The sequence below is a fragment of the Musca vetustissima genome, unplaced genomic scaffold, assembly GCF_032173495.1.
Source record: "Musca vetustissima isolate MV318-11 ecotype Yass unplaced genomic scaffold, APGP_CSIRO_Mvet_v1 utg6539, whole genome shotgun sequence".
Classification (NCBI taxonomy): domain Eukaryota; kingdom Metazoa; phylum Arthropoda; class Insecta; order Diptera; family Muscidae; genus Musca; species Musca vetustissima.
In genome coordinates this window covers 207,459-233,656 of record NW_026880603.1, presented here as the reverse complement: position 1 = coordinate 233,656, position 26,198 = coordinate 207,459, and the positions used below count along the sequence as shown (strand labels likewise).

Sequence of the window (26,198 nt, the reverse complement as noted above, 5' to 3'; positions counted from 1 at the left end):
ATTTGCAATGAAATATTGTTAGTTTCCCATAACAAAAGACTTAAGCAACAAACCTGCATCATGTGCAAACAACAAAATGTTGGAATAACACACATGAAATGACAAAATAGATAAATGATTTTCATATTACCAAACAATAACATGATAGAACATGATTATTTATGATCTCAGTTAAATGATAATTTATCAATATTGCAGTCATTTATTTTTGGAAAAGAACAAAAGTCAATTTCAAAAGCTAGTTTGGGTGGGATAATGAAATATCCGTATGGGTGGGATAATGTTAAATATAAACAATTAAAAGACGGTGAGAGGAGCAGTATAGTCAAACGGGGCCGGCCACAAATATACCATTACAACTAATCTTCCTATCTATATTCTGACCCAAAACAATATTTCACGATATTTTTATGTGTGATAATCGTATGTATGTAGACCCCAAAATATATAAGTATTTCTCCCATATACGACCGCTACCGTCTATAGAATTTGTATTAGATTGAAAGCCTTGATACATTAGACCCGCTAATTATTAACCCTCACAACATAGTTGTACATGGTAAAAATAGAATGATATTCGCAAATGATACTATTATTAAAAAATCGTTGTAAGGTTCGTACGGGTCGCAATATGAGGTTAGCATTTAAAATGTCTTAAATTCGTCGGGACCATGACATTGGAAATTATCTGCAAGTAGACTTTTGTGATCGGAGAAAATTACTACCATTCAGATTGGAAATTTGAGCTACATCGAAAACTTATCCTGAACCTTTGTGTGTGGACGATGAAAACCATGGGCCTAAATTGTAACTTTTCTATGGGATATGTTTTTTTTTATTTACCTAGAATTTGAAATGTCGAATTACATTCATTTTTAATTTAAAATGCACTCCTTTGATCTCTGTATATCCCTGAAAATATTCTTTAAAACTCCACTCCTTTGAGATTCTGAAAATATTTTTTAAAACTCCACGCCTTTGAAGATCCGCAGTGCTCTGGAAATATTCTTTAAAACTTGACGCTTTTAATACCTTTATGTCGAAGCAGCCCTGCTCTGAAATTAACGTCCTTGAAGCTCGCTAGATCTAGGAAAATAGTATTTAAAAATCCACTTCATGTAGGCTCTGAACATAGTATTTAAAAATTCACATCGTTTAGGTTCTGCAGAGCCCTGAAAAAGCCTTTAAAACTAAACCTCTTTGAGGCCCTGCAAAGCCCTGAAAATATTCTTTAAAACTCCACGCCTTTGGGGCCCTGATAATATTCTTTAAAATTTACGCTTTTGTGGCACTCAGATCCTGAATTTTAAAACGCTTTGAAGCTCTGAACATATTCTTTAAACTCCGCGTCTTGGAGGCTCTACAGAGTACTGAAAATCGTATTTAAAATTGTACACCTTTGAGACTCTTTAGAGCCCGGAAAATAGTTCTCGCAATTCAAAATATTATTTAAAATTCCACACCATTGAGGCTGCCTAGAGCCGGGAAAATATTTCTTGCAATTGAAAATTGCATTTAAAAATCTACGCCTGATTTTAAAATCCACTCTGAAAATATTAATTAAAAATCTACGCCCGATTTTAAAATCCACTCTGAAAATATTAATTAAAAATCCACGCCTTAAAGACTCTGCAGGGATCTGAAAATATATATATTTTTTTTTTTTAATACACGCCTTTGATGCTTTGTGGAATCCTGAAAAAAATCTTAAACATTTTCGCAATTGAGGTTCTGCAGAACCATGTAAATATTCTTTAAAACTCCATGTCTTTGAGGCTCTGTTGATTTCGGCTTTTGAGTATTTGTCGAAAAAAAGGCGTGACATGTTTTGAATGCGAGGTGGGTTAAAATTTAATGCCTTTGAGGGTCTGTAGATCCCTGAAAATATTATATAAAAATCGAGGATTTTGAGTTTCTGCCGTATATAGTGCATACCATTTTTTTAATAGACCTCCAAGAACTCGAAATGCCAAATTACATCCAGGGTTCTGGACCTTTATATTGGAGCTATATCAATAGATGTATTTAAGCCTCCAAAACACCAAAAATGCCAAATTACTACCAATTCGGAACTTCATATGTCTGTTTATGTCGAAGCAGCCTATATAGATATAATTTTTAAAAAATGTTTTCAACTTCCAAAAACCGTAATGCCTAATTCCAATCACATTAATCGGAAAAAACTTTTGAAGCGAATATTCTTTCTCTCTCTCTCTTACTTATAGACATACTTGTGTAGTTTTAAAGAACCATATATCAGTTAATACAGACATTTAATAATTCTCTCTCCCTTTCTCTCTTTCCAGGAAAACGTTCCAACGATTTAACGAATTTCGAAACTACAAATCTTCTACCGCCCCAACATCAACAACAGTATATTGCACCCGCATATCATCAGCTGCCTGCCGATTTATCTGCCGAAAACATACAAAAAGAGGCTGCCCTAGTATTAGCCCAAGCGAAACGCCATAAAAGTATTGCCGAGAATGGTGATAATATCCCAACGTTTCGGGTAAAGACAAAACGTTCTGGAGGAGACTCCGCAAGCAACAACCCAAAAAAATTCCATTCCTTGCCGTCACGAAAGAAAAAACCACCCAGTAAACCGGTTAGTCGAAGTAACAGTGACGCAGCTGGTAAGAAACCGCCCAAGAGACCCTCCATCTTCAGTTTGTTTAGTCGTAAAAGTGATACGAACATCAATCAAGGGGAGAGGGATCCACGCTTTGAAGATAGTGGTGGTCGACGTTTGGTACGCAGTAAAAGTGATGTGGGTTCTTCGTCATATAAATTGAAGAAAGTTTTAAAGGAACCTAAATCTGCCCTGTCTGCTGGTTCGAATAAACATTTACCCACTCAATTGAGTCCGATTATAGAAAACGATTCCAAGGAGGATTATTTCGAAGAAGATTTCACCAAGCACACTCGAGAACGCCGTAAATCGGAAGCCATTACCGATAAGGAAAAACATGAAAGTGCCATTAACGAGCTGTTAGGACGCAGTCATTCCCAGGCTGAAGTAGACGGTGGAGGTCTGGTAGGACGTATACCCGTATCAGACGTTATTAAAGAGAAAATTCTAAGCCTACAGGCCAAGTCACAAGAAAACATGCATAGCTCTCAGTTGCCGGCCCAAAAATTGCCGCTGACCAAAGGTCATACGGTAAACGGGATGGTGAAACGTCTATCTATGGAAAGATTTTCCCCACCCCCAACCATAACGGGTCCAGCATTTTCTTATATTCGCCCCAATGAGGGTATAACCTATGCCCAATTGGAACTGCAGGATGAACCACAATCACGCAGTACATTGCCAAGACGGGAATACACCCGATCTCCCGTAAGAGAATATCGTTCGCCGGTGCGTGAAATGCGTTCGCCATCGCGTGATATTTTCACCCCCGATCGTGAATTGGTCAGCACCACTGTGGTAAATCGCAGCAGCCTTAACAAATCGGAGGATCAAACCGATTTCATTGGAACTAGTCAACGTAACAATTACTCGCCAAGTTATAATACCAACAATGGTACCACCACGATCCACATTGGGGGTTCATTTTCCCCTTCACCCTGGCAAATGTTGTCACCACGCAATCTAAGTGATGAGGATGAAGGGCTGGGGTTGGAGACCCGTAAATACTATGATGAAGATCTAACGCAAACCAAACGTTGTAAGTCCCCAGCTGAACCACCAATTGTTCCGAAAATACGCAGCATAACCCCGCCAAGGGAGAATGGCTACCATAGCACGGATCGATACCACACACCCAACCGAGATGTAAATCCCAATGATGATATGGGTTATCGTCGAGCTCGGCTAGAATCGCGTATTCTCACTCGGAGATTTGGTGATTCGGGTACCTTGGAACGTAATGGATACTCCCGGGAAAATTCCCACGAGAGAGTACTTGACGAACGCGATCGTGATTATCACACCAAACGTTATCTAAGTCCGGAGAGGGAAATCCCACGTGATTCCCATGAACCTATGAGGTATCACAAACCCGAAGTGAAAGAGATTCTAAATAAATATTCTCCCGAAAGAAGTCATTTGGATATTATCTCACCCTCGACAGCGGCACCCACCACTGCCACCACCATGGAAAAGACATCACGTTACAAACATACCAAATACTATGATGATGGTCATGGTGGCGTGAAGGAGGTCTATGAGCGGGAGACTCAATTTGATCCCGATGGTAAGCCTCATGTAAGGGAAACACGTCATCGGGAACGTTTGGATTCCTATACAGGAAAAGTTATACGAGAATCATCACCCCTAATGGAACCCAGGCACCACCGAGAACGTTTAGATTCGTATACGAAAAATGGCCGGGATAGTTCTCCGTCTCTGTTGGAGACCAGACATCGTGATCGCTTAGATTCTTTTACACACACCAAGACAACCCGGGATAGTTCACCCCTAACGGAACGTCAGCTCATCACAGACTATGAACCGAAGTCATTTGATTCACAATTTACCACAACCGATCAATATCGTTCATCACCGGAAAATATGAAACGTTACGACATGAATTCAGATAGGGGTGTGAATACTGGTCGGCTGAGTAGTGAGGATCGTTGGCACAGCAGCTTGAAGCGGGATAAGCTGCAGCAAAGGAGCTTCGATAAGGGCGATTCGGGTATTGAAAATGATTTCCGCAAGGAGTCCTTCAATGGAGATTTGGTGACAAGGTAAGGAATATAGGGACATAGTATTCGGATAAAGTTCTATATAAACAAATAAAAGACCCTTGGTTCGATATTTTTGAGAACCTCAGTTCGCTAATTTTTTCTATTGAAAAAAATTCGGTGAACCTCGGTTCGGAGGGTTTTTCTATAGAAAAAATTCGGAGAACCTCTGTTCGGAGGTTTTTTTTATAGAAAAAAATCGGAGAACGTCGGTTCGGATGTTTTTTCTACAGAAGATATCGGAGAACGTCAGCTCGGTAATTTTTTCTATAGAAAAAAATCGGAGAACCTCAGCTCGGTAATTTTTTCTATAGAAAAAATTCTGAGAACCTCCGTTCGTAGGTTTTTTCTATAGAAACAAATTCGGATAACCTCGGTTCGGAGGTTTTTGCTGTAGAAAAAAATCGGAGAACCTCGTTTCGGAGGTTTTTTCTATAGAAAAAATTCGGAGAAACTCAGTTCGCTGATTTTTTTTTATAGAAAAAATTCGGAGAACCTCAGTTCGCTGATTTTTTTCTATAGAAATAATTCGGAGAACCTCAGTTCGCTGATTTTTTTCTATAGAAAAAATTCGGAGAACCTCAGTTCCCTGATTTTTTTCTATAGAAAAAATTCGGAGAACCTCAGTTCCCTGAGAACTTCGGTTCGGAGGTTTTTTCTATAGAATAAATTCGGAGAACTTCGGTTCGGAGGTTTTTTAGAAAAAAATCGGAGAACCTCAGATCCCTTATTTTTTCTGTAGAAAAAATTCAGAGAACCTCAGAAAAAATTCGGACAAGCTCGGTTTCCTCAGTTTTCTATAAAAAAATTAGAGAATCTATGTTCGAAGATTTTTTCTATAAAAAAAAATCGGAGGACCTCGGTTTTCTATAGAAAGAAATCGGAAAACCTCGGTTCGGAGACTTTTTTCTATAGAAAAAATTCGGAGAACCTTGGTTCGATAATTGTTTCTATAGAAAAAACTCTGAGAACCTTGGTTCCCTGATTTTTTCTATAGAAAAAATTCTGAGAACTTCAATAGTAGTTTTATAATATTATCTCACCCTTTCTATTCTTCTTCTCTTTTCCTCTCACAGATGGCGCAAACCCACCCCCGATGAAAGCATCCAATCCTGTGAAAGTTTCCTGAAAAAAGAACGTCGCTACTGTGAACATGAACGTCAGCCAAGACGTTCCGAAAATTATGTCTATCGTGAGCGTTCGATTGATGATGGCTCCCATTTCGATCCCCACTTGGATAAATATCCACAGAGTAGTGCCACCTTAAAACGACGCGATCAACAGTCACAAACTAATCTGCTGGATCAAGAGAAAACGAGTACCTCAACCCTAAAGCGATCCAAAAAATTGGGTGGCTTTGAGAAGGTGAAGCAATTGTTCACTGGTGGCAGTAGTGGCGATAAAAAAGATGCGGAACGTAAAAGTGTTAGTAGCAGCACTAGCAGTAGTGCCGGTACCCAACAGACCATAAAACCAAAAGATAAAGACAAATATATGGTCAAGGAGGAAGAAATTCGTTCGAGATATCGTGTGAATGGTGTGGTCACCAATGGCGGCAGAAGTAGTAGTGGTGAAGGTGTCGGTGTTGGCACCCAGACCACGGAAACTATAAGGGAACCAAAGGTGAGTGGCGAACATATTTTTTGAAAATTATTTGGGGTTATTTTTCGAGGAATTCGGATACCCTGATTTTCTTAGAGAACATATTATCCGGATGCATTTTTTAATTGTTTGGTTTCCGTGTAAAAACCCCGGATAATAATCTAATTTCAATAAGATAATGGGAACTTGCTAGGAGGATTTCAAAGAAAAATATATTAAGAAACAAACAAAGAGAATTCAGCAATCGGAATCACCTCCCTTGAACCAATACCAACCACAAAGTGTGATTCCCAAAATTATTAGCTTCCCATGGTCAATAAATGTTATTAGCCATTGAATTAAAATTTGTAGGATGAATAGTTCAAGAATACACAATAGAAAATAACAATAATGATCGGGAGAGAGTGATTGACTTGTGTTGTGAACACCTTGGACTCCATGAATGAATTTACAGAAAGTGAACATATCACGCACACACACATACCCTGAAATCCACAACAAACCCAATTGCTAATCAAATAAAAATTTACACCACAAACCCAACCACAATATTGAAAAAAAAAAAAACACAACCCCGCAAATCAAATAACCAAACAGATCGAACATTGACCTATGCCACAGTAGCCTTACTCGGGGCCAACTGTTTGAGGCCAACAATTTTGAAATTTTGGGATTTTTTTGCACAACAAAAACATTTCATTAAAAGCCGGCCGGCTAGTCCAACTTGTGGCCTATTGATGATGTATTTCCGTGCTTGGCAAATATTAAAAATTTGTTGTTTTTGTTTTGTTATTTCATTTGAATGGCATTGCTTGATACTTCATCATTAGAGGCTGGGTGCAAAGCATGTGTAGACATAAACCTAAATAAACTCAAATCAATTTCAAATTAGCACTCTTGTTGGAATCGATGTTTAATAGGTTGGACCTAAAAATATTTGTTAACGTTTTCAATAATAAAAAAACATAGGGAATTTATGTGAACATTTTCTATAGAGAACAAATTTACCGGATAATACTCGTATTTTCTGCTACAAAAAATTATAATTTTGTCCTATGGAAGTATTGGAATATTTTATTTTATTATAGAAAATATTATCTGGCATTCTCTTAAAAAAACATCCATTTTTTATAGGAACAATTTATTTAATTTTCTAAAAAAAAAATACATTTTCGGGATAATATTTGCTACAGAACAAATTTATCGGGATACTATTTTCTATAAATAAAAAAATATAAGGATAACATTTTCCTCAGAAAAGTCTATGCGGATAATATTTTCGATAATAATCCGGATAATATTTTCTAAATAAAAATAGCCCCTTAGTTTGTCTACAAAGGGTATAAAATCACTTCGGCTGATCTACATTGGCTCTCTGACTCATCAGCTTGCCTACGAAGATTTCCTTGAACTTCAGTTAAAGAGACTCCCTGGATCCTCAAAACATCGATTAAGGCTCGTATACAGAGCCAAAAACATTAATACTTTTCAAAATATTAAGCTTTAAAAATACTTCAGTATACTTGACCTTTGAGAGATATGGGTCGATGATTCTTTTTCTATAGAAAACCAGTAAGGAAAGTAGTAAAGTCGGACTGGGCCGACTATATGATAACCCTTCACCAAATTTTGGGACTTGGCATAGCACATACCATTCAAGACTTAATTTAGTACGCTATGCCAAATTTCGTGCAAATCGAAAGATATATAGGGACTTTAGTGCCCCTTTTACCTTAAATCGGACGAAAATATATATGGGAGCTATATATAAATCTGAACCGATTTTCGCGAAACTCTGCACACATCATTCTTGACTCAATTCAGTACGTTATGCCAAATTTCGACCAAATCGAATGATATATAGTGACATTGCTGTACCATTTACATAAAATCGGACGAAAATATATATGGGAGCTATATATAAATCTGAACCTATTTCCACGAAACTCTGCACACATCATTCTAGACCTAATTCATTATGCTGTGCAAAATTTCGTGCAAACCGAAAGATATTAAGGGACTTTGGTACAACATTTACCTTAAATCAGACGAAAATATATATGGGAGCTATATATAAATCAGAACCGATTTTCACGAAACTCTGCACACATCATTCTAGACTCAATTCAGTACGTTATGCCAAATTTCGAGCAAATCGAATGATATATAGGGATACATAAAATCGGACGAAAATATATATGGGAGCTATATATAAATCTGAACCTAATTTCACGAAACTCTGCACACATCATTCTTGACTCAATTCAGTACGTTATGTCAAATTTCGAGCAAATCGAATGATATATAGGGATATTGCTGTACCATTTACATAAAATCGGACGAAAATATATATGGGAGCTATATCTAAATCTGAGCTGATTTTCTCGAAACTTAACATACATAATTCTACTCTTAATTCATTATGCTGTGTCAAATGTCGTGCAAGTCGAAATATATATAGGGACTTTAGTGCACCATTTGCCTTAAATCGGACGAAAATATATATGAGTGCTATATCTAAATCTGAACCGATTTTTCTGAATATCAATAGGGTTCATCATTGGGCCAAACAAATGAGCTGTGCCAAATTTCATCCAAATCGGATCATAAATGCGACCTGTACTTTGATTACAATTTAACATCTACAGACGGACGGACGGACATGCATAAATCGACTTAGAAAGTGATTCTATGCATATTCTCAAAAGGAACCATGGGTCTATCTCGATTATTTTTGCCTGTTACAAACATATGCACAAAGACATAATATCCTGTTCCACAGTGTGATGAAGGTTATAAAAATTCTGAGATCCTTGGGTCGATGATCCTTTTTCTATAGAAAAAATTCTGAGATCCTCGGTTCGGGGATTTTTTTCTATAGCAACAATTCTGAGATCCTTCGTTTGGTGTTTTTTTCCTAAAGAAAAAATTATAAGAAAATCGGTTCGATGAGGTTTTTCTTAAAAAAAATTAAGAGAACCTCGGTTCGATGAGATTTTTCTGTAGAAAAAAAAAAATAAGATAACTTCGGTTCGTTGAGGTTTTTCTGAGGAAAAAACTAGGAGAACCACGGTTCGATGATTTTTCTTTTAAAATTTTGTGATCACTATGGGCTATAATTGTTTCTATAGAAAAAAAATCCGAGACCCTAGAAAAAATCTGAGGACCTAGGTGAGATAATGTTTTCTACAGAATAGAAATATATAAATTATCACGAAACTATTTGTTATAATATGATGATTCTTTTGCTCGCATACAAAGCCTGAAACACCTTTCAAAAGACTAAAATGTAAATCGACTTAGTATCCTTGACCTTTGAGGTATATTCAATATGCAAAATTTAGTCCCACATATATCAGATGATGAGAAGAAGTCTCTATGGAAATCCGTCCCTCTGCATCTCTATAAAGGCAATCGGTTTCTACACCTCTTTTACAATTACCCACCTTCACTTTCTACATTAGGGCCATCTAGCATTAGGGTCACCTACAAAGAGTCCATGCCTTCAACGTGTTATACAAAACTCTCCTATAAAGACTCCCATGTCCGCTCGTCTTGTGAGATAATATGGCACCTCACCACTTCTATATGGAATACCTGACTTTAATTCGTATATAAATTTACCTTGACGCTTCAGTTCGCATTAAAATACAGTCTGGTCCATCAGAAAGTTTTCCTGGGCCATATATGTTGCCCATAAACCCATTTTATTGCCCTATTATAAGTCATTGGAACTTTTACACGCATAAACACATTGGTCCATAGTGTGTCTTCCCCGAACCATAAATTAATTAATAAATTAATCTATGAAGACTCTCGAGCTACCTGCCTCTTGAGGTCTAGAATTCATAAAATCTTCCTGGAACTTTACTTCGCCTTAATATATTCTCTTTGGTCTTTCAAATCACTTGAAATTACTCGCTGGCCGCTCAGAAATTCTTCCTGGACCCTATATGTCGCTTATGAAGTCTTCCAGCCTATTTAGTTGGCCGAGCATGGCTTCTTTGAGCTTCAACTTGCATATAAAGACACACAGGCCCGTAGGGAGTCTTCGCTGATCTTCGTTTATCTATTTAAAAAATATCTAGAATTTTCTAGGAGTTCTGAGATTTAGAATATATATAATCCTCCTGGACCTACAATTTGTCTCCTCTGGACCGTCAAAACATTTTTTTCTGGCTCCTATAGCTCATTTATAAAGTGTTTCAGTACCTTCTATTGACCTATGATGGCTCATTGGAACTTCAATTCATATATAAATTATCCTGAACATTTATATAAAAAATCTCACTGGCCCTTTAAGTCTATATAACCTCCACGATACTTCAACAAGCCTAAAAGATTATCTGGACCTTCGGAAAGCCTATAAACTCTCACATAAAGACACATTTGTCTCTCAGATAGTCGAAAAAGTTTTCCTAGATCTTCCACCTATCAAAGAACACGCTCAAGATCTTCCGCTCTCGTTCAGCTCCCCTAAAAAAATTCACAGCTTCAGCATGGCTATGTATACTCGGTACTTCCCTTGTCTACAAATGTTCCTAGCAAATTATATTCAGCACTGTAAAAATTTCATCCTTTTTTAATAGAGACTCCTTGTTTAATTCCCTTCCGCCCATATATGAAGACTGCCTTATGTGTGTATAGACTCTTAAATTATCTATAAAGGCTTCTTCTGTCGTTGCCCCTAAGCTAGTCAATAAATAATAGCTCGATATGCAAACCCCATGGCTCGATATTCAGACCTTGTCTAAAAAATGTCCTAACCACTTAAATATCTGGTGCATTATCTAGTCTTCAGTGCATCTTTCTTCATTCTGGCCGCTTTGGGCCTTCCGATTATTTTTTGCTCGCATGTATCAGTTCCCGTTTATTCGACGATCCAGCCATTTGATAAAGGATACATTGACCTTCTGTATTTGCCGATTGCAGATTCCGTATTAAAGACCTTGGAAGTTGCTTAAGCGTTTTTTAACTTCTCCAAATTTTTAAGGAAATTTTTTGCTCGATCGCCTTTACCGCTATCTGATGCAATCATAGGGTTTCAAACATTCACAATTTCTTTTGAAACCCCTCACTGAGTCCTATGAAATCCTTTTTTCAGCTATTATCGTCTAGATGGAGCCCTCGACAAGGGAGATGTTGAGGTAGGTAATTTCCTAAGAGAAAGAGTTTGTTTCTTACGAAGTTTTTTGGATCTGCGTCAATCTATGTGGACTAAAGAGAGAAAAGTGTACCAGATTCCCACTCTTCGATCACTTCTGTAATTTCCTGAGAGACCGCCAGCAACATTTTCATACTGGCAACATAACCTTGCCCTACTTTCTCTCAAAATAGAATAGGCTAATAATAAGCCTGAATACATGCTTATTCGTTGATCAAATCTCCTTCTCTGTGTAAAATTTCGTGGTTTTCGGATCATTTTTGCGGGTAACAGAATGACTGTCAAATGGAAAAGATACAGTTTTGGTCCATTGTATCCCACACATTACCTGTTTATCATCGGTCTTTGGGAAAAACGCCATCCTCAGACAACGAACAATCCTATATAACTCGATTCAGCTTTTCTAGATCGTTGTACTGAAATATGGGTCTAGGCCCACTAATTCGAAATCCTATAGACTTTTGAGGCCAAACAAACTTTTAATGCCTTCACAATATTGTAGGTAGTCTAGGGTATAATTGTACGGAATAAAATGTTTGCGTAGAAAAAAACATCGCATAATATTTCAAATCACAGCAGATAATATTTTCAAATGACAACAATCCCCCGAATTTATTTTCTATAAGAAATAATTACTCTGAGAACATTTCCTATAAGAAACCTTTATTCTCGCAAAATGTTCCATAAAAATCCCCTTTAAAAGCATAAACTTTCCTACATAAAATTCTTATCAAAATATGCACTTTTAGAATTCCCAAATTTGTATGCAGCCGTAATTAATTACAATAAAATATTATCCTCTTATTATTCAAAAATTACATGCCAATCTCCATTCGCAACATTTTGAGCCACTTCACAATGCGTGTTTTTTATTGTAATCGGCATCGCTAATTGACAATTATGACGATTATAATTCTCCCCTTAACGGTTATGTGACTCTGTTCCTCCATCAATTTGGTCATACGTAATCTGAAATTTCGTTGCTGTTGTTGTTCGAAATCCTTGGAGTTGATTGAACTTTTAATAGCATCAAAGTCCGTAAATGATCATATGTTACTGACCGCAGCTAATTTAAATAGCCTCCTCTCTTCAAAAAAAAAAAAAAAAAAAAAAAAAAAAAAAAAATCCCAGTTAATCCGCTGAAGGTTCACCAAAAAAAGAGATGAAGAAAAAAATATTCAAAATTTTTAGGAAGCTGGTTTACAAAGTATTTTTAACTGTTGATTTTTTTCTCATCCGCACACATAATTTATGCCAAATCAAAGGGAAGATTTTTACTACTGCTTCCTCATCTTCCCTCCTCCCCGTTTTTTTTATGTCTGTCATGTCATATCAGCTTTGTTAATTTTATGTTTTTGATTTTTTTTTGTCCGATGTAAGCCCTCTCCATTGTGCCACCACATACGATTTTATGTTTGCCAGTTTCGTTTCATTTCATTTGGGCATGTGCATGTTCTCCTCTTCATATGCTCCTGCCGAACACAAAGAAAAACAAAACAAAAAAAGTCAGAAACCACAAAAAAACAACGAAGCAAAAAAAATGCTGAAAGGGTGTCAATATGTCAACTTGGGCATGTTGCATAACTTTCAAGATCATGTCTTAACCGAACAGCAACCTCAAATGGCAGGCACAACATGCAACAACGACGACGACGGCATCCGCAAACCGCCTGTTATGTAAGCCAGTATGAATTTTTTTCACGCCTCCACACACAATGGCAGGCAAAAAACGGCAACTGAACGCGGTTAAACTCGATGTTGACGATGACGACACATGTTACGGCAGATAAAGTCAGCAGTCAAGACCATAAGGAAGACTCGATTCATTCATTCACTCACATCTACACATCATGACCCACTGCAAGATGTATAGTTTTTGTTATTTTTAGTTCTGCTCAGGGAGGATGTGCTGAAGATGTCTATTCATGCTAATGATGATGCTTACGTTTTTGGGTAACTCCTCCATTAAAGCTTCCCTCCTTTTGGAGTGCGGATTTTATTGCCGCATCTTTTGACTCATTTCAACGTCGGTTTTCATGTCCACCCTTTTCAACTATTCGTCAAGTTAGAATGGGAGGTGACCCAAAACAAGGCGATTCGAATAATATTATTCGAATAAAAAATTTCCTATAGAAAATTATTATACGGATAATAATTTTCTATAGGAAAATTGTTATCCGGATAATATTTTCTTTTTCTATAGGAAAATTATTATCCGGATAACAATTTTCCTATAGAAAATTAATATCCGGATAACAGTTTTCCTATAGAAAATTATTATCCGGATAACAATTTTCCTATATGGAAAATATTATCCGGATAACAATTTTCCTATATGGAAAATATTATCCGGATAACAATTTTCCTATATGGAAAATATTATCCGGATAACAATTTTCCTATATGGAAAATATTATCCGGATAACAATTTTCCTATATGGAAGATATTATCCTGATAAGAATTTTCCTATATGGAAAATATTATCCGGATAACAATTTTCCAATATTGCAAATATTTTTCGGATAACTATTTTCCTATAGAAAATATTATCCAAATAACACATTTCCTATAGCAAATATTATCCGGATAACTATTTTCCTATAGAAAATTATTATCCGGATAACAATTTTCCTATATGGAAAATATTATCCGGATAACAATTTTCCTATATGGAAAATATTATCCGGATAACAATTTTCCTATATGGAAAATATTATCCGTATAACAATTTTCCTATATGGAAAATATTATCCGGATAACAATTTTCATATATGGAAAATATTATCCGGATAACAATTTTCCTATATGGAAAATATTATCCGGATAACAATTTTCATATAGAGAATATTATGGTTAACAATTTTCCTATATGGAAAATATTATCCGGATAACAATTTTCCTATATGGAAAATATTATCCGGATAACAATTTTCCTATATGGAAAATATTATCCGGATAACAATTTTCATATAGAGAATATTATGGTTAACAATTTTCCTATATGAAAATTTATTTTTTATTTTATTACACGGATAATAATTTTCCTATATGGAACATATTATCCGGATAACAATTTTCCTATATGGAAAATATTATGCGGATAACAATTTTCCTATAGAAAATAGTATCCGGATAACAATTTACCTATAGAAAATATTATTCGGATAAAAATTTTCCTACAGAAAATATTATCCGAATAACAATTTCACTATAGAAAATTATTATCCGGATAACAATTTTCCTATAGAAAATATTATCCGGATAACAAATTTCCTATAGAAAATATTATAGATTTTGTAGATAGATCTTCTTCTTTATAAAATTGATGAGATTCTTCTAGAAAATATTATCCCTATAACAGTTTCTCTATTTAGTAATAATTTCTAAAATATTTCAAATAATTCCACTTCAAAATACCTTCAAGAACCTTCATGCTAATCTGAATCAAACAGAACCACCGATTTTCTTATTAGCAAATTACCTCAATAAATCAATCAAAATATCTGCTACCATGCAACTGGAACGGAAATCTTCGATTAAGCATTACAGCAAAATGGGGGTAAACATGTTTGAATACAAAACAATAACAACAAAAAAAAACGCTACAACAACAGCAACTACTCACAAAACTTATAAAGCCATCAACTCATCTTCGACTCAAATTAAAGATGACAAATGTAACCAGGCATGAAGTAGTTAACTACCGAACAAAAAGTAGAAGAAGAAGAAGTTTTGTTCGGCAAAATGTTAGAGGAAGCATGATCAGCCATCTAAGCAATGTTACGAAAAATTCCAAACTACAACAACAGCACCAACATCATTATATACTGTCTGTCCTTCCCGAATGGATTTCATTCATGGCTGATACGAACAAAAAAATATGAAAACCTCACAACATGCCTACAACTGTTTTTATGAGGAACCTCTACTACGCACCGCCACAATGATGATGATCATCATCATCATCGCCTCCATTGTGATCAAGCTCTGCAGCACCATTTTCTTCTGAGGGATTCTTCTTTCGTAGTCTGTGTCTGTAGTTAATTGTGTTTTCATTTGCATTAGATACGCTTGGCTGGCAGTGGCTTGGTTTCGCTTGATTCCAACGGCAGCAAAAGAACACTTGTCGGCCGCTAGTCCGGATATGCCGCTTAGCGATTGCGTTAGATGCAGTCAAGAAAACAAGTTGGCAAGCAGGCAGCCTCCACCACCAGCACCACCGCCACATGCATTGAATGCCGCAATGCCTGCCTGCCACGAAGTCTATACAGCACACATTCTTGGCACGCAGCCAAAGGTAGTTAGAGATACGGACAGACGGATGAACGGACGGACGGAGAGTAAGACAGTCAAACATATGAAATGAACACGTTCCCTGCCTTTTCTTCATTTAAGAGACAGACAGACGGCCTGGCACATGAAACCAGAGCTCAAGAATTCGCTGCGCCTGACTGCATTTGGCCTTGAGTTTCTAATGCAAAAACAACGGCAATAGAAAAGAATAAAGGTAACAGAAAACCATGGCTTAAAGGAGTTGCAAAAATGAGACAAAAAACGCAACGAATGAATGACAGCCAAAACACTTGTGTTTGTGTGTTGGCGGATATAAGCTTTTGTTTTCGGTTTGCCGGGTTAAGCGAACAGAAAGTGCAGTTCTAATGATTTTGTTATTTTAAAAAGAAGAAACAAAAACTGAAAATATTTTGAAATCGTATACAAATTCATTTTAGGTGGATTTCGAATAGGCTATGGAATTTAAATACAATTTTATATATGAAACTGTTATACATGTTAAATTGTTTACAGTCCTCTTATATATTCCATATTAAACCCTTCTACGTATGATAGTACCTAATAAATTGTTATACGCATAGCATGTTCCATAAGAAACTGTTATATTGATATAATTTTTAATAAGAAACTGTTATACTGATAAAATAAATTGCATGAACATTTTATACTTATAACTTGGTATATAAAACTGTACTACAGGTCAAGATTAGATAGTTATCACCGCATAACATTTTTCCCTATGTGAGAAAATTGCTATCCGGATAAAAATGTTTTCCCCATATGGAAGAATAGTTATCCGGATAACCTTTTCCCCCTAAATATGGGAAAAACAATTAGTGGGATGATTTTTTCCCCATAGATGGGAAAATAGTTATCAGGATAAATAATTTTCCCTATATGGGAAAAATAGTTTCCCATATGGGAAAAATAGGTATCCGGATAAAAATTTTTCCACTACATGGGAAAAATAATTATCCGGATAACATTTCCCCCCATATGGGAAAATTGTTTATCCGTATAACAATGGGAAAATATTATCCGGATAACATAGTTTTCCCCTATATGGAAAATATATGGAAAAATTGTTAATAGTTATACGGATAACATCTTTCACCATATAGAAAAACATAATCCCATACGGAAAATATGTTTTATACCCTTCACCACACTGTGGTACAGGGTGTTATGTCTTTGTGCATATGTTTGTAACAGGCAAAAGGAAACGAGATAGACACATGGTTCCTTTTGAGAATATGCATAGAATCACTTTTTAAGTCGATTTATGCATGTCCGCCCGTCCATGTATTTTTATTAACAAAGTACAGGTCGCATTTGTGATCCGATTTGGATGAAATTTAGCACAAGTCACATATTTGGCCCAAGGACGAACCCTATTGAAGTTGGGAAAAATCGGTTCAGATTTAGATATAGCTTCCATATATAGTTTCGTCCGATTTAAGGTAAATGGTGCACCAAAGTCCCTATATATCATTCGATTTGCACGAAATTTGGCATAGAGTGCTGAATTAGGTGCAGAATGATGTGTGCCAAGTTTCGAGAAAATCGGTTCAGATTTAGATATAGCTCCCATATATAGGTTCGTCCGATTTAAGGTAAATGGTGCACCAAAGTCCCTATATATCATTCGATTTGCACGAAATTTGGCATAGAGTGCTGAATTAGGTGCAGAATGATGTGTGCCAAGTTTCGAGAAAATCGGTTCAGATTTAGATATAGCTCTTAGATATAGTTTCGTCCGATTTAAGGTATATGTTGCACCAAAGTCCCTATATATCATTCGATTTGCACGAAATTTGGCATAGTATTCTGAATTAAGTCTAGAACGACGTGTGCTAAATTTCCTGAAAATCGGTTATGATTTAAATATAGCTCCCATACATATTTTCGTCCGATTTTATTTAAATGGTGCACCAAAGTCCCTATATATCCTTCGATTTGCACGAAATTTGGCATAGCGTACTGAATTAAGTCTAGAACGACGTGTGTTAAATTTCCTGAAAATCAGTTAAAATTTAGATATAGCTCCCATATATATTTTCGTCCGATTTATGATAATTGGTGCACCAAAGTCCCTATATATCCTTCGATTTGCACGAAATTCGGCATAGCGTACTAAATTAAATCTAGAACGATGTGTGTAAAATTTCGTAAAAATCGGTTCAGATTTAGATATAACTCCCATATACATTTTCGTCCGATTTGATGTAAATGGTGCACCAAAGTCCCTATATATCCTTAGATTTGCACGAAATTTGGATTTATAAGTAAATGAGAACCGAATGCAAAGAACATACTAAATAAGTGTAAGTATTTAAATTTCTTTACATAATTTTGTCCCATTGTAGGAAGCAACTCTATATCTAACCAAAATTTAGTATAGGCTTCAGAATGACATGTTTAATTCCATGTTAATGGTCCTTCAAAAATGCGACGTCTGTTAGGATTCCATCTGTTGGATATACCCAAAGAGGTGAAGGGTATCATATAGTCGGCCCCGTACGACTTTACTTCTTTCCTTATGACAAAATTGTCCTGTTAAGGTTTTTTAAAAACAATTTTCATTATTTTTAATACTTCCCTTCAGCGATTACCTCACCATTCCCCCGAGAAACTAACCATAAATCACTGCCTGACAATATTTTCAAATATTTTCATTCAAACAAAATTTCCTTTCCCCCCAAAAACTGATAATCAATTGTTATCTCATTTTTAAAGAGATCCCAGATAATTTACGTTTTTTTTTGTTAAATATTGTCAAATGACAAAAAGACCGCACCTTTTGTCACGTCTTCAAATAAACAATGGAATGGAACGCAATACACCACACACAAATATTGGAAAAATGTTTCGAAGCTCTAATAACATAACATCCATGATATGTTGCAAAAAAATTAAAATGAATAACATTTTTGTGGCATCTGGAAAAGGTATAAAATGTTTGTCAATGTGTTAAAGGATTATGTTTGGTCTGCCGAAAACAGGCATAAATAACAATGATCGCGAATGAAACAGTCTTACCAAAAAATATTAACTTCACAATCCGCCTAAGGTATTCAAATGAATGTGTTAAGGTGTCAAAAGGCCTACATATATTTCCTTGCACATTCTTTATTTTTTTGGCACCCTTAATAAATTAGTTAATTGAATTCAAAGGAATTTTGTTTAATATTCTCAAAAGAAAACCCGAGAATTTCATGGAATTTTATTAACAACATAAAATGTGTTTTAAAATTCGAAGCCCGGATAAAGAAGGCAAAGCAAATGCTTTGACTTTTTGTGGCTTCTTTTTGGCCTCACACAAAAAATTCCAATATAAGTGAAAGAATTTGTTCAGTATTCTGAAGGAAATATTTAAAAAAAAATCCGGGACCATTAAAAATGCAATTTATATTGAGTTTGATAAAAGCTATATTCATCACAATTTGAACAGACCAATGTATTCTTCCATAAACTTTTCTCTTCTGAAAGCAAAAAGTGGCAGCATTTTAGTCTCGAAAATAAGGTAACTCATGAGCCATGTCCGATTGGGAGAATTAAACTTAAGGGGACCTCCCCCCACCCCCCATTCTCGGGGTCAAATTTTTTTGACTTAATTCGAATCTAATTCAAGAATGTCCCTACAAAATTTCAAGTGAAAATCTCAAGAACTTGAAGATATAGCCGATTTATTCTGTCAGAATCAAGTGACGGCGGAAGGGCTTCTCAAACTTTAAACGTGTTTTTCTCTAAACTAATGACGGACACGATAACTCAAAAACTAATAACCCAATCAAAAACTAATATTTCCAAATTTTTACACGTTTCTCTGTGAGTGTATAGCTATCGTATGAACAAGGATAAAACCAATCGGTGAAGAACTTCCTTATTTTTTAACTTGGTTTTTGGTCAAAAATCGGCGATTTTCCTAACATATTTTTTAAAGGTCCGCCATTTTGTTAATTTTAGAGCGAAGTCAATAATCCTAGTTCATACAAAACCAAACATGTACTCTTTCTAACACCGTTGGAATTTTCGGATTCCGATTGTCCAGTGAGGAGTTATCATGCCCGCCATCAAAAATAAGAACTTTTCTTTAATTACAACAAAACAATAACAAAAATGTTTGTAAATTATTTTACTTCTCCAAGTTACATACCTTAACAAGCATTGGTTTTGATTTACCAGCCCTTTGAAAATTTTGAAAAATTAAAATCGAGAATGGAGGGCGTTCCCTTAATCAATAGTTGTAACATTCTTATGCAGATCTGAGACCAATATCTTTGAGCTAATCTAAAGTGAACGTGGTTATTCGTCGAAAAAAATCTATATTTGTTCTGAAAAAGGGTAAGATTCTATACCGGATCAGCCATCACCGAAAGTCTGTTTTGAAATTTTGATCAAAAATTGCCAACACATCTAGGATGCTTGGTATTGGAAAACAGGATATATCGATCCATTATATTTCAAAGAGCATTTCATTTTCATAGAGGGTAGAAAACCTTCTGGCAAACAAATTTCTATATAGGTGTTAATGTTAAGACATAGCTCTATTCTATCCCATTTGAATTATTTTGTGGTTGCCAGGTGTATTTTACAACAACAGTTTCTATAATTATATATTTCCGTTTTCAAGAGCCAAAAACACCTCCTCATCGAAAATTGTCGATATATTTCCATACACATAAAGATCCATCGAAAGAGACTCTAATTTAAAAAAAAAAAAAAATCCTAGGTCCACCATTTTACAAAATTTTGCTCTTAATACAAATTTCGTGCAGATGTATTTTGAAGTTCCGAAGCGAATTCATGATTGAACAATTTTGGACTGTATATTTCCAAATACAGATTTCTTTCCAATAAAATGTATTCAAACCTCATATTGGGCGCCAACATTTTATTAAGTTTTCAAAGTTATGGACGAAGTATTCAAGGTATTCTGGAGAAACACTCGTATCTTATCAAATAATTATTATATCAACTGTTACCGTTAAGACTTTCCAAACAACACGTTGGGCGCCAGTGTCGGAGATTTTAAAGAAATCAAGTCTTTATATTTCTAACAGAAATTATCTTATTATCGTTCGATATTCTAAGGCACATGCTGGGAATAAAAAATTGAGACTGGACTATTTTTCAATTGTTGTCAAACTCCTATATAAAATTTCCGAATCCTATGTTGGGCGCCAAAATGTTATTAAATTTGCAAAGCATTGAAAAAGATGTAAACTATTCACACAATCATTCAAGGAGGTAGTAGAGAAAATTTTTCTCAAATAATTGGAAAAGTTCTATTTGAAAATTTTCTAAACTACACGTTGGGCGCCAAACCTCAAAATCTTAAGGACCAAAAGTTTTAAATAATTACGATATTTGTCATACAAAATTCATGAAGATGAGAATTCAAAGGGACTGGAAAATTCCCTTGAAAAGTGTTCAAACACCACGTCGGACGCCAAAACACCAAATTATTCGATTCTAGTGATTTAACAGTTTCTAGCACAGTTTTTCTGAAGATGAGAATTCACAGGGACAAGAAAAGTTTCCTTTTAAAAGTGTTCAATCCCCACGTCGGACGCCAAAGCACCAAATTATTCGATTCTAGTGATTTAACAAAATGAGACTGTATATTTTTTAAATAGATTTCATTAGGATGCAAACCCGCATTTTTTAGCAACACCCATTAGACACACCACGTTGAGCGCCAACATTTCAATATGATTGCAAAGCACTGAAAAAGAGGTGAACTATTCCCACAAACATTCAAGGAGATCTGGGAGATTTTTTTCCGATATCAAATAATTTAGAAAATTCCCATTTAAACATTATCAAGCTTCATGTTAAGCGTCAAAACTACAACATTTTTCTGACTAGAGATTTCAAAAAATTAAGTATTTCTATTAACGATTTTCTGAAATTGAGAACTCATAGGGAAAGGGAAATTTTCCCTTGAAAGGGTTGCAAATCCTACGTTGGGCGCCAACATTCCAAATTATACAATTCCAGTAATTGACAAATCGAGACTGTGTTTTTTATATATTACATAGATTTCCTAAAAACGAAGACTTACAGTTAGCAAATCAATGTAAGGAAAACCCAAATCAATGTAAGGAGATTTGAAATAAACGGGGTGCACACCCGCATTTGTTGGCCAATGAAAATGTGTCCATATCAAGGAAGTCTTAGAGAAAAAATTCTGATATCAAATAATTTAGAATATTGTCCATCAAGCTTCACGCTGGGCTCCGAAACAACAGAATAAGGGCAAGTGGTTTAAACGTAATCAAGCCTTTCGATTTCTAACAAAGATTTCCGAAAATTGAAAGGGAAAGGGAAATTTTCCATTAAAAAGGGGCCCAAACTTCATGTTGGGCGCCACATTTTCATTGAATTTGTAAATGCGGTACAAAAGAAGACTTTCCCCATATCAAATAATTAATAAAAAATTGAACGAGATTCTTCTTAATAAAAAGAAAGCTCTCTTCAAAATGATCTAAGCTATACGTTGGGCGCCAATAACAGAGTTTAAGCAAAAATCATCCCCTTAAGTATCAAACGGAGATTTCTTTAAGAACTCAACATTTTTTAAGCTTCAATAAAAGCGTTACAATAACTTCGAATCATAAATTAGATATCCACAATTTCGGGTTTTCAAACGATAAAAAACTTCCGGGTAGAACATTTTTTGCAATAGTTTCATATTAAAATGTCCCGAGCTACACGTTGGGCGCTAGTACCAGACATTAACCAAAAATCGAGAGAGATTTTTTGAAGAAGAGAACTCAAAAATTTTTTAAACTCCGAATAAAAACATAGAAATCTACAATTTCGAGTTTTTAAAGTAAAAAATATTTCCGAGCAAAAAATGTTTAAAACAGTTTTATATTCCGACCCTATTTTCGGTATTTTAAAAGAAATTCCAAATTACATTAATTTGGAATTTCGGATTCTCAAAGTATAAAAATACTGTCAACTAATTTTCAATTCTGATTCGTGTGCTAAGAGGGCCTAAGTCGGTTTAAAGGTCCCTGCCGCCTAGTTCATTTGTACAAGTCATACTTATTCCTTACATAGATTTCCTAAAGACGAAGACTCAAATCTAATGGAAAATCCCTAAAGGAAGAAAGTGAACGACATTTTTCCACATTGGGCGCCAACACAACATTTGGTGTTGCAATGCTGAGACATATATGTATATGCCTTACATAGATTTCTTAAAAACGAAGACTTAAATTTAGCAAATCTATGTAAAGAAGATCCAAAACAGTTACCGAGCCTATTCCACGTTGGGCGCCAATACACCATTCTGTTACAAAAGATTGAATACAAACGTAATTTAAATGTCTTCGCCGAATATTTCGTCCTAGATGAGTCACCTTTATTCCTTACATAGATTTTCTAATGACGAAGACTCACATTTAGGGACCCAAAATCGGCCACGCTTTATACACATTGGGTACCCAAATCCCATTTGATGGCACAAAGATGAGGCATATTTATTTTACTAAGGCATACAGAATTACTAAAGAAAAACACTTATATTTAATGCCAACCACCTAAAGAAAAATTGCACGAGATTCTTCCACGTTGGGCGCCAAATATCAAGTGGCCAAGTTTCATTCATATTGGGCACCAAAACCGCATTTGATGGAGCTATGTCTGCCATATTTATACCTTAAATCGGTTTCCTATAGACAAAGACCTAAAGAAAAATTGAACGAGATTCTTCCATGTTGGGCGCCAAATATCAAGTGGCCAAGTTTCATTCATATTGGGCACCAAAATCGCGTTTGATGAAGCAAAGACTGTCATATTTATTATTTATTTTCTATTCCTATATATGAAGACTCACATTTAATGACAAAAATCTTAAGGAAAAGTGAACGGGTTCTTCCACGTTGGGCGCCAAAATACCATATCATATACAAAACACTAGAAATAATCCAAATAGTCTCATAAATATTTCAGCAGTAGAACTGTAGGACTTTAAAGACCTTAGCTGCTTTTGGGTACTTCAAAAGGTCCTAGCCGCATATTTCAACCTAATATGGTATATCGGAGACTTCCTGTCCGAATATTGAACATTTTCTTAGTAGGCTAATTGTTCATAGTAGGATACATTTTCTTAGTAGGCTATTTACCAAATTATATTCAAATTCAAATTATCGAACCATAAATATCTTCTCTTCAATTTTTTGAGGCAGATCTATTACATAAAATTTATTTTTTTCTTCTATTTAATTAACATTTTTTTGCATCTCTCAACAACAACTCAACCTTTTACCGCCATAGCTTAAACCATTAAAATGCAAAAGCAAAAAAAAAACTATTAACTATAATTGCCCTCATTACCCTACATTGTTTCGACTTTTCAACTCGAAGAGTTTAACTAATTTACACCTCATTTCATTAACATTACACGGCATGGTATGGCATGGCACGGACGGCACAAAAAGGCCACCCACATTAGCGTGGCACTAAACAAGCGAACAAGAAAAAAAATATACTTAACATTTAGGCGATGAAAAACCAGGCAGACATCCCGCATTGAGGCATAAAATTAACACCACAAATGCAAACGGCAAACCCGAATGGAATGCCGCAAAGTAAACGAAGTAAAAAACAACAACAACAAAAGTAAAAAACAACAACTTAAAACTTTTAAAGTAAACAAAACTTCCTTAAATTGCCGTAAACTCTTAACCTTTTTTCTCCCTCTTTACTCAACTCTACTGTGGGAGGAGGAAACTGGGTAACTGGTGTGGTGGTGGCCTGGCAGCCAGCCCTACTGCAACATCGATGAACTGGGAATGAAATTATTTCATTTAAAACACCATTAATTTGCATACACGTTCGCCACACTGTAATAACATATCTTACAGACAAAAAAAGAAACCCTTTCCCCGACCTCCCTACCTTACCTTTCCATGTAACTGAAACATTTTAAGCAGGGCATAAAGCCTGGCCTGCCAAAAACACTTGAATCTAAAACAACAACTCCAAAAAGCCTGAAATGTTGCCAATCTTTTGGCCTTTTGGCCAACAAACACTGTTGTTGTTTTTATTTTTTTCTGTTGGTGGTTAGGTGGTTTACTTTACCAAACCATTCATGAACCACACGAGTAAAACACCCACCATCTAGCCATCGATCCACATGAAACCGTACCATAAAAGGTAAACACCAAAATACCTTCTTTTTTGCCGGTATTAAGTACACATTATAATCATGCCATCCATGTTCATGGAACAGTTAAGTAAACAGGTTAAAGGGAATTATAGGTTTTTGTACCGATGCTAAAAAAAGGAAAACAATACAAACAAACAAAAAAAGTAACAGTAACAAATTGAAAGTTTGGCAATAAAAAATGCAATGGAACACTTGAATCGGAATGGAACAGTGGTTGCGAAGGCAATTCTGCCAAAAGACCAGACATAGCAAAAAATTATCTTAAGGGCGAGAACTCACTTTTGGTGGCATGACCCAATATGAAGTCACCAGAAGCCCTCGACGTTGGGCGCCAAAATAAAATTTGGTTTCCAAAACATTGGAAATATACATAATATTTGTATAAGAGTTGCAGGAGGTACAAAGTCAGATTTAAAATTAAGAACAAATCGTTCCCCTGAAAATAGACCAAAACACACGTTGGGCGCCAAAAGTCACCAAACTCCCTCCACGTTGGGATCCAAAAACAACATTTGGATTCCAAAACATTAGAAAATGAGTGAGAAAACAAGAAAAAAATCCTTTCCCTTGAAAATGGACTAAAATGGACCAGGATGGGCGCCAAAAATAATTTTGAATCAATAAAATAAAATATATGTCATATATTCTAATTATATATTTCCTCAGGATATAAGTTATCATCCTTTTGCTATAAAAACCAATCCAATTGTGTAAGTCCCACGTTGGGCGCCAATAGTTTTGCAAAACATTTCAAGAGGGGCGTATTATTTCTACAAACATTCCAGGGCACACATGGTGTAGATTTGTTCATTTCAAATATTGGAAATAAACGAAATATTCTTTTAAGCAAAGTGGTCTTTAAAATTATGAAAAATTTGTTCCTCTTGAAAATGGGCCAAAACACATATTGGGCGATAAGAATAATTTTGAAGTCAATAATTTACAAAATATGTCATATTTTCTTATTATCTATTTCCCACTGATGAGAACTTGCATTTGGAATAAAACCCAATAAATAGTATCCAAGTACCACGTTGGGCGCCAAAAATTAGCTTTTTGATAAATGGCGTATTATTTCTACAAGGCGGACGTGGACACTGAAAATTGTAAAAATCCTGCGTTGGGCGCCAAAAGACAATTTGGTTTGCTTATGATTGCAAAGATACATAATGTTCCCATAAGAATTTCAAAGGGTGTAAAAGGGTCTTTGTCGACACCAGGAAGTTGTACAAACCGAATTTTGTTCAAACCAAAACCTGAGA

The 26,198-nt window shown here is 35.4% G+C and overlaps 1 protein-coding gene across 1 annotated transcript in view; it reads left to right on the top strand.

Annotated features, from left to right (window-relative positions):
• The first annotated feature begins 2,616 nt into the window (after nucleotides 1-2,616).
• The window catches only part of LOC133326299 (uncharacterized), a 43,676-nt gene continuing 20,094 nt past the window's right edge, over nucleotides 2,617-26,198 (top strand). Inside the window, exons 1-2 of the mRNA XM_061534971.1 lie at nucleotides 2,617-4,695; nucleotides 5,769-6,315. Coding sequence (XP_061390955.1) covers nucleotides 3,110-4,695; nucleotides 5,769-6,315 — 2,133 coding nt within the window. The 5' untranslated portion in view covers nucleotides 2,617-3,109. The remainder of the gene's footprint in view (nucleotides 4,696-5,768; nucleotides 6,316-26,198) is intronic.